At 34.1% G+C, this 17461-nt stretch overlaps 1 protein-coding gene across 5 annotated transcripts; it reads left to right on the top strand.

The window, feature by feature from the left end:
* The first annotated feature begins 5936 nt into the window (after positions 1-5936).
* Positions 5937-16283, top strand: LOC103487061 (uncharacterized). 5 transcript variants are annotated; one of them, XM_017044186.2, is made up of 5 exons: positions 5937-6270; positions 6422-6575; positions 10015-10386; positions 10506-14853; positions 15756-16283. In XM_017044186.2, exons 2-4 carry the CDS (start codon positions 6465-6467, stop codon positions 14808-14810), a joined length of 4788 nt encoding a protein of 1595 aa, XP_016899675.2. In that variant the 5' UTR covers positions 5937-6270; positions 6422-6464; the 3' UTR covers positions 14811-14853; positions 15756-16283. The 5 variants fall into 5 exon arrangements, with proteins under 5 accessions (XP_016899675.2, XP_050939847.1, XP_050939846.1 ...); XM_051083890.1 differs by having other exon boundaries at positions 5937-6575; positions 10506-10881; positions 10957-14853; XM_051083892.1 differs by adding an exon at positions 8841-8943 and having other exon boundaries at positions 5938-6575.
* The last annotated feature ends 1178 nt before the right edge of the window (positions 16284-17461 follow it).

Raw genomic sequence — 17461 nt, 5'->3', positions numbered from 1 at the left:
GTTAGCATAAAAATTCTTTATGGTAGGTACTAGAAATTTCTAAAAGAAATGGGCTACCCATGAGCAGAGGAAAAACCACAAGTGGTGAATGAAAAGACACATACATATGATCTAAAAAGTGAAAACATAAGAAGGAAAGTGAGGTCCCTACAAAAGACAGACATTATGTTTGGAAGTGAAACTCCATGATTGGGATGAAGTTTGAAGTTAAAAGTTTATAATATTAATTAATTAGTTATAATAAGCTAATTAATAGAGAGAATAATAAATGGGAGGGTCAAAGGTTGACTTGACATGACATGATATGATATGACAAGAGAGAAATTAAATAATAATATTATATATATAAAAGTGAACAAAGCTTGTACGAAACAAACACATCATTCATTATCCTTCTTCCCTTCCCCATTCATATGTTTATGTTATTGTTATTGTTACTTTATTCTTTCTTTTCAAATCTTCCACATTCGTGTCTTCTCTTTTGATTTTCTACGTGGTGGCCCCCTCTTTCACTTAAATTATTAATCACTCTTCTCAATCTTATATATACATATATAATATTGTATGTTTTCTCTTTCTTTTAACTTAATCATCTCCATTACTTTTTGATTAAGTATAGTGTTAGCAAACCAAGTTGAGATGCAGTAGAAAATAACTAGAATGTTCAATCACGGTAATCCATATGATGTTTTTTTCTTTTTGGTACCTGATCGGGGTTCAATTTCTTATATCATAACAAGTTGTGATAATGAGCGTTGCAGTGATTTTAGAACCAATTAGATTAAGAAGATGATAACGTTGTACAAAGAAATATCACCCAAATTGTAGAATGATTTTAAGAATAAGATTAATCGAGGTCAATCTCGTATATTGAGGTATATATGATTCAACCTAATGAGCATCCAAAATGGAGAGTTGACTTAGTTTGAAGTTAAACTAGTATAGTTAACATTTGGATCTGGCTAACTCCGATATTTATCTCTAATGACGAACACCACCAATTTCGATGACAAACATGCTTAGATGATCAATTATGGCGACAATGATTTAGAATTATCAGTTCATAGTATTTCAAGATAATTTTGCATTGGTAAAAATATTTGTAGTATTAACAAAAATCCATATAAAAATACTTTAAAAAATATATTTCAAACACACGAAGTACTCTCGTTGAAAGCCATTTCTATATAAAAAAAATGGTTTAAATTAAAATAAAAATTTGAAATATTTTTAAGATAACAAAATTGTTGAAAATATTACGAATATAGCAAATAAATTGCAATAAATTATTCTATGTGTGAATCAGACCGATTTATATATATATAAAGTCTATCATAGTCTATCAGATGATATTTTGCTAAATTTATAAATATTTTCATACATTTTATTATATTTTAAAACCATTTTATTCTAAAGTCTTGCTCTCGGTCGAAATTAAATCAAATTCAAACTCTTTCTATCTTTTTTTCAAAATTCGAAGTTAACTACTCCATCCCTTTCCAAAATAAAGTCCAACAAAAATGACACTCAAATTCAAAACAATAACAAATTTAGAATGAAGTGTTTTTCGTACGTTTTTTTGTAAAGAAGGGTTAGAAAACGACTTAGGGAAAAAGTTAAAACATGAAAGCTATGTATGTTTTTATTTAACTTCAAATTTAGGCTTTGGGAGAATTCCATCTGATGTCATAACATTTTAATATATATTTCATTTTGACGTTTTCAAAATTTTAAACATTTATTTGAGTTATTTTTTCTTTATTTGGAACTAAAGAAAAATTAAAAATGAGTTCAAACCATTTGAGTTTGAAATTCAAAAACTGATTTTAATTTTTTAAATCTGGTTTGAGAGGAAATTTGACAACAAATAGAGTAACCTAAAAACTGTCGTTAAACATTTATTTTCATATCACCACTAGTTGTATGCTACTTCAAATGAATTCGTTAAATTGATTTTATTTGGTCAACTGATTGTTAATCACAACTAATTGTAAAACTATGTTTCAATATTTGTCCAAGTAGATTGAGTATGACGTCACATGAATCAAGGTTATATTATCTTTTGTTGAGGGTTGCACAAGACAATACCAAAATTTCAGGGATAAGCCTAGCCGAAGGAAAGGTAGGAGACAACAAGAGAAAAGACATGTCTCATAAGGAAAAGTTCTAGTGTCTTAGATTTCGTGCCGACCAATAGAGTCGAATAGGGTATATAATTAGATATAATATAATAGAGTCAAGTTTAGTTTGACACCTTGCAAAACTTCAAACCTCACAACCAACTTTTAGCATTGTTAGCGTTACACGTAACCATATGCGAGTTTTAGATGAAGAACATTGTAATAAATAGTTTTATTTGACAACACACCTATAAGGAAGAGGTAAGTAATGATCTCTAAAGGAAAATTTAGACTTTTTCTCTTTTGTGCTTAGCTAAACTACATACTTGATGTCCTAACTTAAGCATTAGGGTGTGGTAGGATGAACACTCCACACATGTGCATGTAACTTTCATGCATATCAATTTAGAAAACAAGACCACACAAGAGAAGCAAGTCTATAGACCAAAAGAGCCCAACATATATGTTGCACATGGTTCACGTTTTGCTAGCAGATGTAAACCAATCTAATTGACGTCAAATAAGACCTCATCGAGCTTCGTACTCTCTTATTGGACATTGGATATAATTATATGTCTAGGATGTGCAAATAAGTACCTTTTTTTTTTAGTACTAAAAAAATGTGTGTATGTCCATATATATCTGTACAAATACAAACACAAAAGACATTGCTGTGTGTAATAGGTAAATGGTGTTAAAAGAGAAAAAAGAGATATTGCACGTTGTTTGTACACTAGGAATTGAAAATTAGGGGTTTTGGTCATGGTTTCCTTTTTCTTGCACTCATCCATGGTCAAGTTGTCTTTCGTGTCCAATCTCCTGAGTTCTTATGACTATGTGTAATCATTTTATACACATGTAATTCTCTAAAATATTTGATCTTAGTGTGTCACGGTAAATGTTGAATTATAAATCATTTTTAATACGTAAAAATGTTAGTTGTTTAACAAATTGAAACATATATTATTGTGCTAAAAGGTTTCATGTTTTAAGTTTCAATTTCTATATGTTGTTTAGTTTAAAAGAAGGGAACATCGTTCAACGGGTTAAGATGTATTATCTAGGAGTTTTTACCCTTTGGTTTGGTAGACATGCAAATCGGTCCAAACTAAAAAAGTTCTAACTTTTGAATATTTAACAAACCATTTCTTTGTTTTTTTTTTTTTAAATCAAACCGAATCAATTTTTTTAACATTGTTTAGAAAATGAAATGATAATTTGGTTGTTCAGTTTGAATTAACATAATTCTGTAATATGTATAATGTAAGCATTATATAATATATATATATAATTTGAATCGATTTTTAATTTTAACTAATATCAAATGTACTATCTAGACTTGGTATGGTTTTGAATTTTGTCTTCAAATTTCAAATCAAATTTATGTTTTCTTATAGTTCTAGATTAAACTGAACCAAAACTTCATAGAAAACCAATTTTCATTTCGGTTCGATTCAATTATGTCGTTCAATTTAGCTTGGTCAGTTTTGATGAATACTCTTAGTATCATGAAAATCTAAACCTAATGCTTGAATACTAATTGGTTAAATGATGCTAAGATATGTTTGGATGTTGTAAAAAATGTTTATAATTAATGCGAGTTCAATATCTTGAGCTCGAGTATGTAAATAACACCAATATATATACATATATATATATACATATACATATACATACATATATATATATACATATACATATACATACATATATATATATATATATCTATATATATATATATATATATATATATATATATATATATATATATATATACATATACATACATATATATATATATATATATATACATATACATACATATATATATATATATATATACATATACATACATATATATATATATATATATATATACATATACATACATATATATATATATATATATATATATATATATATATATATATATATATATATGTATGTATATGTATATATATATATATATATATATATATATATATATATATATATATACATATACATACATATATATATATATATATATATATATATATATACATATACATATATATATATATACATACATAGTTGGTGGGCATTTTCCTATTCAGTCTAGGTTTGGCGGTTGGTACCTCAAATATAAAATAATATGTGATAAAGTAGCCAAATGTATGATCTAAATGCACCCATTAGGACACATTTATTTGATGAGAATCGATATAAATAAATATTCATATGCCTAATTCTAGATCGTAAATATAAATGTCTAACAGCTTTAAACAATCATGTTTCTTTGGCAAAAATCTTGATTGTCTAACATCTTTTAACCTTTCATTTGGATTCGAGGAAGTTGAAGAAATGATTTTAAATGATTTATTTTTGTTTGGAATGAGATATATTTGAAATTAATGTATTTAAAAAAGCAAGTTACAAATTTACTAATACAATCTTTTATCTACGAATGTATTAATCGACAATTAGAAAACGACGATATCAATTATGTAATTTACTTTGAAATTTTGCAATATTCAACCATTTTGGTCACGAAAGCTTCAAGTAAAATCAGGATTTGGAATCATTTTGAATTTTGAAATCATTCATACTATAACAAATAACATAATTCATTTGAAATCCGTTATAAATTGAAATTCCTTGAAATTCTATAGTTTCAAATAGAGAGTACAAATAATCGTTTTTACGATCATCAAAAATAAATATTTTATAGTAAAACGGTTATGAATAAGGAAAAAAGAAAAAAAAAAAAAATTATTTACGCATCATAAAAAAGAACTTAAATGAATTTAGTTATATTTTGTGAATAAGTAATTTAGAAGAATGATTTGTAAGTATGATTTGACACAATCGAAATTAAAGTTGTTTTTTCCTTGTTAGAAATGAAAGGAGAGTAAGTATTTGGCTGTTGTTTCCATATAATTTTGTTACAAATTATATATATATATGAATTACATATTAAATATTCTAATATTTATTTATTTGTTTGTTAATTTCATCTCTATTTAAAATAAGAATGAATAAACTAAAAACAAATTCTTATCCTGCATGTGCAGTTGTTTTTGTTAATTGTTGCTGCTCTGTTTTTAATTTGCTTTGTTGTTTTATTCAATAATAGATCAAAACAAACATTTATTTTGTCTTAGCCATTAAGGTAACAAATTCAAACACTAAATAAAATGGAACAATAAACTAAAAGAATAATATTTAAGTTAATAAATAAATTAATTAGTATTTATATTATATTTAGATTAGTGACATTTTTTTTTTATTATTGTGTTCTTTACGTATAAGTTCATTGTAAATGCAAATTCATTCAATACCATGTCAAAAAAAAAAAAAAAAGTATTTATATTAGAAAAAAGGGGTTATATAAACTATTTTAATTTTGTAACATTTAAAACAAAAAGTGTAATAGAGATTAACACGAACAACTTATTCAAGTATAAAATTAAAATTGTATGTGCATATATACTATCTAAGTCTAAACTTCAATTTAAAAAAGTTGGATAGTTGGAATCAAATTTAGCAGTAAAAGAAAAAAAGAAAAAAGAAAAATTTCCGAAATATTAATTCTAAAAGAGGAAAAAGGTGAGGAGAAAAAAAAGAAATATTAGGGCATAGCATATATACTATACACATTACTTGCGTACAGGCTACGACATATCGGTACCTACAAACGACATGATTCCCATTGACCCACTCCGAGACAAAAATTAAATTAAATTTTAATTTTTGTAATTGTTGAAGAGAAAAGGCAAAAACGACGTCGTTGGCATTGGTATTGTCCTTTTCAACCACTCCCTCGACTCTCTGCAAAAAATTTGGCCCCAAGCCCACGTATTCGCTCTCATTCGCCATTTTCGTCTTCTCAAATCCCATCTCTCTCTCTCTCTCTCTCTCTCCAAATCTCTCACGGCGAGTTCTTCGCTCAAAATCTTCGGAACCCATTTCTTCTTTTTACTCCTTTTCCCCATAATTTCATTCCTTTCATCATTTCGATTTCTTTCCCTTTTACTGCCAACCCAATTCTCACCCCAATTCTACCAAAATCCCTAGTTTAGTTTCCCCCAATCCCCATCTCCTTTCCCCTTTATTCATGTCTCCCTCTTCTTTTTCTGCTTACTTCAACAACACCCATCTCTGATTTCAGGTTTCTTCATACCCTCTTTGTCAATTCCCCAATTTCTGGATTTTGCTGCCCCCCTTTTTTGTTTTTTGTTTTTTTTTTTGCTTTTTTTTATTATTATTTTTGGTTGTGTTGGGGGTTGGGATTTGATCTGAATTGATGATTCTTTTCGAAGAGGAAAGTGGTCTTTATTCAAGATTCAAGGAAAATGGAGGGATATGCATGGGTCTGGAGGTGAGAGGTGGAAACAGAGGCGGCACATGTGGCCGGTCCATTCTAATTCCACAGCTGTAGCTTCCGAATTATCCGCCCCAGATTTCTTTCTCAAAGTATTGCGAGTTTTACGTTTGTTTTACCCTGATTTTTCCTTTTCTTTTCTGCATTTAACCTTTTAATTTATTATTTAATAATAAATTGTATCTTCTGCTATATTGTGTTGTGTTGTGCTGTGCTGTGTTTTGTTTCTTTTTTTCTTCGACCCATGAAGAATTTGATCTTGTTTGTTGGGCAGCCGAATCACTGCCGGATTGTGCTATCTCCTTCCGGGGATTAAGATTATGCTGGCATGTGAATCTGATATGATTTTGTTAATGTTATCCTCGTTAAGGTTTTTAGATGATAACTGAATTGTTTTTCTTTTGGTTGCTCTACCCACCTTCTTTCATTTTGTTTGTTTTCAATTTTTCATTGGCTTCCCGTTTGCCCATCATCATTTTAGTTCAATTTCTTGATCTAATCTCTTGAAAGTTGAATTTAGTATCAGACTGTTAGTGAGAATTTTCCATAACCACGTGGCTACTTATTGCTCTAGTGTTGTTCTTCCTCCTCACTGGATGTGTTACTTCTTGGCGATTGAAAAGGGTCTAGTTTCATGGAAGAAACTAAAATGAGGGGGAGGTTACGTTTTCTGCTGTTTATAACTGTAAGTGAATTTCCTTAAGATCCCTACCGAAGTATGAGTTAAGTAAAATTGTATTGCCCAATAATTGCTGGGAATTTAACAAAGGGGCTAAGAAAATTTGTTGGAGCGCTCTGTGTAGAGTTTAGATCTATAAGAGAAGGGTGGTATGGGATTTAGATGTGCAGCTCTTATCAGGTAAGTTATGTTGGTGTTGGCTCAACCAAATTAGAAATTGTTGAACCACAATGGGGTTTTGAAACAATCGTTCTGAAGTGGAAATGCTTCTACTGAAAGCTCTTTTATGGAGGCAGAGCTAGGCAGTAGACCTTCTTTTGTTTGAGAAGCCTTTTAATGGGAAAGATGGTATATGAGAGGAATTTGAATGGGAATGGGAATGGTCCTAGTTTATAAGGATAGGTGGGAACAAATGTGTTCTTTTTTTTATATCTGTGAGTGTAGCTTACGCACATCTCGACTAATCTCTCGAGACAACCCACATAATGCTACGACATTTGGGTATCTGAAAATTAATTCCTAGGTAGATGGCCGCCACGGATTGAATCCTTTACCTCAGCCATTTTATTGAAACTATGTTTCCTTTTTTCCATTTGGCCAACCCATGATGATTGGCAAGGGAGCAAATGTTTCAATTGTCTCACTCCCTAAGCTCCAACAAAAAAAAAATGGTTACTTTTTCAATGTGATCGTGTTTCCATCTCCGAATTTATAGGGAATGAGATGCAACCTAACCCAACTAGTTTGTTTAGGCTTTTGTCTAGATTGATTTAGGTTAAAATAAGTGGACTTATGAGTTGGTCATGATTCGGCAGAACTAATTTGGATGAAACCAACTTCAACCTGTTATTTACAGAATATTATATTTCCACTTTTGATAAAATTATTTTATGCATCTCTATCATTCTGTGTAGTGGCTATTTGCAATCTTTATAATATAACTTCAAACAATTTTTTCAGTTCTTAGACTGTTTTATTTATTTATTATTGATTGGAGTGCTATAAGTGTCTTAGTGCATCTTGATTAGTCTCTTGGGTTTCGATTATGATTGCCATTTACTTGGGATATTAATATCTTAAGAGTTGCTCAGTCTTGAATAATGGGTAGGATGAATTAGATTTTTTTGACATTAGGGTTACTATCTGTAATTTTGTTGACAAAACTAGATAAATAAATTCAAAAGGGTTTGTTTGTTTGACTCGTGGTTACCAAAATGGCAAAACACAAGTTTGTAGTGTCTGGGTATAAGAAGCCTAGGTTTATACACAATATTTTGATTGTACCTTATAATGGATAATAGAAAAGCAAGTTTGTGTAACATGTGTTCAGTTAATGTGTTTTTTACTTGAAGAAAACTAGTTTGCACTATGGAAGGAAGAGTGTATGTCTTTGTAACATGGGTTTTTGTAGTTCATGGGATTTGCAAACTTTTAACTTGGGAGTTGGGATAAGTAAACACCTTTTCCAAACATACACTTAGTTGCAGTTTCTCTTAATCTTGGGTAATACATAAATATTATTTGATTGAATTGGGTTTGTTATCTCACTGAGTCATTTGAATTGGAAAAAGTTGCAATCAAAGTATTGGGTTGAGTTCGTGGTGACTCTTAACTTGAGCCATGAGCTCTCTTGGAGATGGTGACATGCTTTCATATAATGAGCTTTGTGGAATAGCAGGAATTGATGGATCCACGAACAGGCAGTGCAAGATTCATTATATCCACTTGAATGAATCAAAAAGTCCAGATATGATGTAGAGACTAGCTTCAAAGTGCATCAGGTTGTATTTATGTTCATTCTCTGTTGATATTGGTTCCTATCACATTTGATACGAATGCTTCAATTGGATAAGACCTAAATTGAGCTGGTGTTGTGATAGAAATTGAAAACATCAAAAGCAATTTGACGGCAACATCAAGATGCAAAATTCTGCAGGTGATAGGCTTAGAAATTGCTGAACCTTAAAGAAAGGAATTACTTTAGCCAGGGGTCAAATTGTTTCTATACTTTAGCCAGGGGTCAAATTGTTTCTATGGTGCTTGAATGGGTTCCTATCACTCTTTGAAGTTCCAAAGTGAGGATGAACTAGAGGGGTTGCAACTGATCATCTGAGAAATCAAAGAAATCAACAGAAGGGTCAGCATTGTTATTGTCTCTTTGATATGCTGGAAAGGGAATGGGTCCACCTATGAGCTTGCTAAGAGTGCTGCTAGTAGTTACATGAGTTAAAGTGGTTGAAAGAGCCCTACTTAGGTTCATGGAGTTGCTTTTAGGAGATTATCTTAGCTTTATTTTTTTTCCTATGTTGTTCAAAAAGGAAAAAAATCCTATTGTATTCCATAGAAGTTGAATTCTTGTATTGGTGAATTAGAAGGTTGTTGTCGCTCAACTTCTTGTAGAAGTTGAATATCTTACTAATATATCAAATCCATATGCTTTGATATAATGCTGCCATAGTTCAAATGCAGTTTTATGTCGGTCTGATGCTGATGTTTGCATTAACTGTTTATGCTCATGAAATCTACAATATCTACATTGCGATTAAATAACCCTGCAGAACCTTTTATTTTCAGTGTAAAACTATCATTTTTGGTTGCACTTAGTGGTTGTGTGTGTTTGTGTTATATTATAGACACAGTTTTTGTGTTGGACTAGTATATATGGCAATGCCTTTTGACTATTAGGTTCAACTTGGTTGGATTTTTTGTTACATTAAGTTTAATTTAGCTTAACTTGGTTGCCTCTTTCTGTTTATTGTGGGGGGTTCACATTAACTGCTTCTTATACATTTTACTTGGTCTGCTTATTTTATTTATTGTACTTATACTAAAGAGGGTTTTGACTGTTGTAGGATGGACGCAAAATCCACGTTGGTGATTGTGCTCTTTTCAAGCCACCTCTAGATTCTCCTCCTTTTATTGGAATTATACGTTCACTGAAGTCAGAGAAGGAGACTAATTTAAGGTTAGATGTGAATTGGCTTTACCGACCTGCTGATGTGAAGCTCCCAAAAGGATTATCGTTAGATGCTGCACCAAATGAGATCTTTTACTCATTTCATAAAGATGAGATACCTGCCGCATCGTTGCTTCATCCGTGTAAAGTTGCATTCCTCCGCAAAGGCGTTGAACTCCCATCAAGCATTTCCTCATTTGTGTGCAGAAGAGTGTATGATACTGACAACAAGTGTTTATGGTGGTTAACTGATAGAGATTATATTAATGTGAGTATATCGGGTCTCCTCTTTCAACTTACAGCTATCAAGAAATTTCTTTCAACTCTTCTATTGATTTTTCTCGTAATATTAACACAAACACCAACTCAATCAAATTTTAATTGCAGGAACGTCAAGAAGAAGTAGATCAATTATTAGAAAAGACAAGGCTAGAAATGCATGGGGTGGTGCAGTCTGGAGGCCGTTCACCAAAGCCCTTGAATGGTTCAATTCCAGCAGTGCAGCCAAAATCTGGTTCAGAAAATATATCAAATAGTTCCTTTCTCACTTCTCACGTTAAAAGCAAGAAAAGGGAACGGGGTGATCAGGGGTCTGAACCCACCAAGAGAGAGCGGTTATTTAAAGTAGAAGAGGGGGAATTCGGTCAATTTAGATTAGAGAGTACACTAAAGAATGAGATTGCAAAAATTACTGATAAAGGAGGACTTACTGACTTTGAGGGGGTTGAAAAATTTGTCAAACTTATACAACCTGACAGCTCTGGTAAGAAAATAGACTTGGCTGATCGAGTGATGCTTGCTGATGTTATAGCAGTCACTGATAGGTTTGATTGTTTAGGATGGTTTTTGCAGCTCAGGGGTTTGCCTGTATTAGATGAATGGCTTCAAGAAGTTCACAAGGGAAAAATTTGTGATGGTAATAGCATGAAAGGAAGTGATAAAACTGTTGAGGATTTTCTTTTGGCTCTACTTCGTGCTCTGGACAAACTTCCTGTGAATCTCAATGCTCTTCAGACTTGTAATGTAGGCAAGTCTGTGAATCATTTACGTAGTCATAAGAATTCTGAAATTCAGAAGAAAGCAAGGAGTTTGGTTGATACTTGGAAGAAACGTGTGGAAGCTGAGATGGATGTTAATGATGCAAAGTCTGAATCCAGTCGCGGTGTCTCATGGCCTTCTAAATCTGCGCCTTTGGAAGTTTCTCAAGCAGCAAGCAGAAAAGCTGGGGGGTCTGGTGACGATGGTTTAAAGAGCTCTACACAATCTAACATGTTTAAACATTCTCAATCTAAATTTGGTCCCACTGAAATGGTTGGCAAATCATCTGCATTGCCAAACAGCATGAAGTCTTCTTCAACCATGGGTGCTTCATCAAAGGATTATAACTTTAAAACACTAATTGTGGGAAACTCAGATCTTCCCTTGACTCCTATAAAGGAGGAAAGGAGCAGCGGGTCAAGTCAGTCCCAAAACAACAGTCAGTCTAGTGATCATGCAAAAACTGTGGCATCTTCATGCAAAGAAGACACTAGGAGTTCAAATTCTGGTTCAGGAAGTGTTAGCAAGGTTTCTAGTGGTGCTTCTCGCCATCGGAAATCTAGCAATGGTATTCACTTGAATACTCACACTGGAACACAGAAAATATCTGGGTCTGGAAAACTTAATGTGGTAAATAAAAGTTTGACTACTGAGAAGGCCTCCACTGCATCACATGAGAAATCTCTAGATGTGTCACTTGTTGAACATGGATATAGTCGACTTGTTGTGAAGTTGCCAAACACCTGCAAAAGTCCAGTTGGAACTACTAGGCTTGTCACTGAAGATCAAGTTGTTTCATGTCACAAAGGATCTCTTCACGATGAGGTAGGTGATAACCGTGAAAAGAAAGCTAAAGGCAGAAGTGATTTGCATGGGGCTAGTTTTGCCACTGAAGCGCACTCAGACCGATGCCATAAGAAAGATCAATTTCTCGGCTCGGAGGAGGGTAAAGAGGTAGCTACCAGCAATGAACGATGCGGGCTTGTTGAAGCTGGTGAAGGGCAATCCGATACCACTGCTTCATCGACTGGAATTATATCTAGGCCGGGAAAAACATATGACACTTCTCTAAGCTCCATAAATGCCTTGATTGATAGCTGTGTTAAATTTTCGGAGACTAATGCATCACCATCGCCAGGGGATGTTCTAGGGATGAATCTTCTTGCTAGTGTGGCTACTGGGGAAATATCTAAATCTAACAATGTGTCTCCGTTGGATTCTCCCCAGGAACAATCACCTACAGCTGAAGAATCTTCTGCTGTCAATGATGGACAATTGAAACTTTTGCCTGAAGAGAACAAATGTGAAGAAGTTGATGCTAATGGTGGTGCCGGGGGTCAGTCATCTTCTGAGCCTCTTGGCAGCAATAACGTGTTGCATGATAGAAATGGATCTCATCCTGTCTCGACCAGCGCTGACTGTTCTAGAGATGGAAGAGCTGTTGCATTTGGTTGTTCAGGAGACGGTAGTAAGCCATCTAATGCTCAGCAAAACATGGAGAGGACACCTTCAAAGTGTGATTTAAAACCTGATGCTGAAGCACGCAATGCCTCCATAGCTAGTGCGGAAGAAGGTAATGCAGAGACTGAGGAGACAAATCAGCATTCTGATCAAAATGAACTAGGGCAACAAAGGCTCCTTAAAGTGGAAGGTAGTAGTTTACCTGACTCATTATTGGAAGAGGGTACTCAACTCCGTGAAAATGAAAAAGTTGATCAAACTGATGACAGAATGGCTGATAATGGAGTGATTTTGAAATCAGAAGTAACTACAGCAACCCTTGAAGTGGAAAAGCAAGTGGATGAAAAGCCATCTTGTTTATCTTCACAACTGAGTGGCGGTGATGTTCAGACCCACAGCAACTTAAACAGTGGCAGTGGAGAAGAGAAACTGTCTTCTACACCGGAAACTCATGCAAACGCTCAGGAGGGAAAGACTGAGACTGCTGTGATGTTTCCTGATGCAAATTCTTCTGATGCAGAATTTAAGGATAAAAAATCAAATATTGTGAACTCAGAAATTCAAGTTAATCAGGGTCCTCTGTCAGATCAGAAAGATGATCATGCAACGGAGGACTTGGGAAGAACAGATGGCATTAATGATTGTTGTGGTAGGGTTTCTATGCACGGGGAATCTCCGGCCATACCCTTACCAGAAGATGATCAGGGTGAGAAATTAAGTTTAGATGTTCCTGAGTTGGCTGGAACCAAAGACCACGTCACTTGTGCAAATTCTTCATTTTCTGCTCCAAGGTCAGATTCAGTGGTAAAGCTGGACTTTGATCTAAACGAAGGTTGTTCTGCTGATGAAGGGACACAAGATGAGATTATTGGGAATTCCTCTGTTCAGCTGCCCGTTATCCCACCTTTCTCAATCCCTTCAGCATCAGAAAACTTCCCTGTTTCAATTACTGTGGCTTCTGCTGCAAAAGGATCAGTTGTTCCACCAACAAACTCCCTAGCAAACAGAGTTGAACTTGGATGGAAGGGTTCAGCTGCTACAAGTGCTTTTCGCAGGGCAGAACCACGGAAAAATCTTGAGTTGCCACTCAGTTTAAGTGATGTACCTCTTGTTACCACCACTAGCAAGGAGGGGCGCCAACCTTTGGACTTCGACCTGAATGTGCCAGACCAGAGACTCCTAGAAGAAGTTACTTTGTCAAATTTACCACAGAAAGCAAGTGTTGAATCAGGGCCTTCTGATCGAGGTGGTGGACTTGATCTTGATTTGAATAAAGCTGATGAAAGTCATGATGTGGGCCCATGTTCTGTGAGCAAGGGTAGGTTGGAGCTCCCCATGTCAAGTAGGCCTTTTGTTTCTGGTGGATTAGGGAATTGTGGATTCAGTGGCTCCAGAAACTTTGATTTGAACAATGGTCCTTCCCTTGATGAAATGGGGGCAGAAACAGTGCCTCTTGGTCAGCAGAATAAAAGCTACATGCCATTTTCATCACTTCTCCCTGGAATGAAGGTGAACTCTGGAGAAATTGGGAACTTCTACTCTTGGTTTCCTCAGGGGAACACATATTCAGCATTAACAGCAATCCCATCAGTCTTGCCAGGTAGAGGAGAACAAAGTTATGTTCCTGCTGCTGTTTCTCAGAGAGTATTTGCTCCTCCGACAGGCACTGGCTTTGCTGCTGAAATTTATCGTGCACCAGTGCTTTCTTCCTCTCCTGCTTTGGCATTCCCACCTGCTAACTCCTTTACTTATTCTGGGTTCCCTTTCGAAACTAGTTTTCCTATACAATCAAATGCATATTCAGGTTGCTCAACATCGTACATGGATTCATCCTCTGGCTGTTCTCTTGGATTCCCTACCATTACTTCTCATTTGTTAGGACCGGCTGGGGTAGCCCCTACCCCTTATTCAAGGCCCTTCATCATGAGCTATGCTAGTGGCAGTGGTACTGTTGGTCCTGAGATTGGAAAATGGGGAAGCCAGGGTTTGGATCTTAATGCAGGTCATGGGATTATAGATAAAGAAAGAATTGATGAAAAATTGCCTACAGGATTGAGACAACTTTCAGCTCCCAGTTCGCAACCTTTTGCTGATGAGCAGCTCAAGATGTTTCAGATAGGTGGTACACACAAGAGAAAAGAACCTGACAGTGGCTTAGATGGTGCCGATAGGTTTAACTACAAACACCAATGAGTGAGGGCAGTTGCATTTCCTTGTGGTCACCAACCAAGTCCTGGTGAGCTTACTCTTCCCATTCCATCGTTACTAGTGTCAAAAAGTGCTAATTGTTTTAATTTTTTAATGAACGTGACTATTCTTGGCACATTGTTTTAATTTTTTAATGAACGTGACTATTCTTAAATTTGTTCTTTTCCCGCTCCATTTAAAGCTCTAATAATGTGGAATTGTTGATTACCTATTTTTTGTTTGTTTGAAGTCGCATTCATGTAGGAACAGTTGAATTACTGTTTTTTTTTTTCTTTCTTTTTTTTAATTCTTCAGAGGTAGGTGTTCTTATCCTTTCCTTTTTTGTAGTTATGATATTTCTATGTATATTACAGTTGAAGTTTTCATAAAGAATGTATATTACAGTTGAAGGGGAATTCTGTGCCCCATTAGGTTTTTGCTGTATATTTATGTATTTTGATCAAACTTTTTTACCTACCCATGTGACATAATTTTTCGTATTTCCTAGTTTTCTAAACTTCAAACTTGTTTTGAAAATAGAAAATTAAAAACAACTGAGTTAAATCAGTCCACTACTTCGGCTTTTATTAGGTATCTGATGACGATGATTAGATATCAAAAGAACATATAGGGATTTCAATATGCATTTCTATAAATTTTGCCTTTTCTAAATATACAAGTACTTGTCCAAGTCTATTTGAAGACATCAATTTTGCTTTTGTTATGGAATAGACGATTTATAATCTCTTTTATTGCATCAGTTGTGTTTCTTTCGAATACTAACCCCTAAAAGTATAAAAGCATGCGTACTTTTATTTTATCTTCCACTTGAGAAAAGGATGGTGCGTGTTTGATCATTTCTGCGTTCATACCTTTTCGTTAGATCTTTGTTTCTTTTGCGTTCTTTCTCCTTTTTACGAATATTAAACCTTTCTATGGCTCTTTTGACAGGCCAAAGAATTACAGACCGAGAAAAAAAACAGTTTTTTACAGGCAATAGTGGAGCAAATAATCAAGAACTGCTTATGAAAGGGCTCGTACTGTTCCCTCACAAATGTTGCAGCAACATCACTGGTTTCCAGGCAGGTCTGACATTCTTCTCTCTGGTGGACACATTTGGACAGATTCGTTTCACTGAAGCAGACAAGGTTTCATTTGTAAATATCTAACTTAATAGAAGCATAAGGAAGTTGCTGTCTAGAAAGCTGATGAATGGTGTGTCCAATATGTGGATGGTTTCCCATCCATTCGATACACTGTCAAGCCAAACCCTTTCTCAATCCTCATCTTCACCCTTCGGAACAGAACTGGAATGTAAGGACTTTTTTTTCGAGGTTGTGGCCGGCCTTTGTCAATGATACTCAAGCTGTGTTCTTTCCCTTACATATGTAGTTATTACTTCATTCTTACTGTTAGGTTCTTTTTACACTCTTTTTTTATTGATAGTAATACACAGGGCCCCTTTTCTCCCTTTGGTCATGAACTGTTTTCTCACTCAGTTTTTTACTTTACAAATTGAAAACGAAATCAGAATCCTCCCCCCCAACTTGGAGCCATCATTTTATTTTGTGACATTGTGGAGTCGTGAATTCATCAGCTATAACTAGTTTCTTTCTGTGAAGAACAATGCCTTACTAGGAGAATACAGCTTCAGATATAATACAAAAGCTCTTCACTGTTTGAATTTTGTACATTGCTAATCTTTGATATTTTACTCCTCAATGACATTCCAAGGTTTACATATTATCTATCGATGCGAAACAGTGCAGGATTCTTCCACTTTCTATGACAAATTTCCATTTGTCCCATGTGTATGTATAAGAGATTTGAGATTGTTTTGATTGATGATTGTGATGATGAACATTGTTTCTTCTCAAATTGTAATAATCCCTTTTAGACTTTACATGTGAAATGGGCCATATGGTTCAACAATAGGAAAGTGGAAACTTATTGGAATTCCCCATTTCCACCTTTGGATTTTTCTGCTTCAGAATTTGAGTTCTAATGTTGCCGATAAATTAGGCTGATTTTATTGTGTGCGCCCCACAAATCACATGGAATTCGTTTAGTTCTTTATGTCACGACACGTGTCCGAATCACATGTTACATGATTGAAATTACGTCTTGGGCACAAAAATTTGGAAGAAATTATTTGGAGAGGCTGGTACCATAATTGTGTTTTTTTAACCTCTTATAACAGATCGAACCTTTAAATGGCATGTTAAGTCAAACTTTGATAATATTGAATTGTTTTATGTATTTAAGAAAAATTACAAACCATCCAAAAATTATGTATAGTGTCTATCAGAACTAAACCTCAATGTTAATAGTATAAGAAGTTTATACTATGCTCAAGTCTAGTCTTGGTCGTGGACACGTAATGTTGATTAAGAATTGTAGACCCTCGTTAACACAAAATGGTAGCTAAGTTGTGCTTGATTTTTTTGCATGTTAAACAACACACTTACAATCCCTCTAAAGGTAAGGTCAGTATCATTTAATCAAAATTAACTACATTATGTCAGCTTAGATTTGTTTTGGCATGCATACTAAGAAAAGTTGGACAGTATTAAATGGTTTGATGTATAAAAGAAACATCGTAATGCTTCGTTGAATTTATAATTTGTAGTTATTAAAGAGCATTCACATTGTAATTG

This window comes from Cucumis melo, chromosome 4 (genome assembly GCF_025177605.1).
Source record: "Cucumis melo cultivar AY chromosome 4, USDA_Cmelo_AY_1.0, whole genome shotgun sequence".
NCBI classification, from domain to species: Eukaryota; Viridiplantae; Streptophyta; class Magnoliopsida; order Cucurbitales; family Cucurbitaceae; genus Cucumis; species Cucumis melo.
Note: the sequence above shows the minus strand (reverse complement) of the source record. Positions and strands in the feature narration are given on the sequence as shown.

Bases quoted from the DNA above. Each gene is read 5' to 3' on its own strand.
- LOC103487061 (XM_017044186.2), top strand. From the start codon at position 6,465: ATGCATGGGTCTGGAGGTGAGAGGTGGAAACAGAGGCGGCACATGTGG. The intron at 6,576-10,014 runs GTATTGCGAGTT...TGACTGTTGTAG, and splicing joins CCCCAGATTTCTTTCTCAAA to GATGGACGCAAAATCCACGT. The intron at 10,387-10,505 runs GTGAGTATATCG...TTTTAATTGCAG, and splicing joins CTGATAGAGATTATATTAAT to GAACGTCAAGAAGAAGTAGA.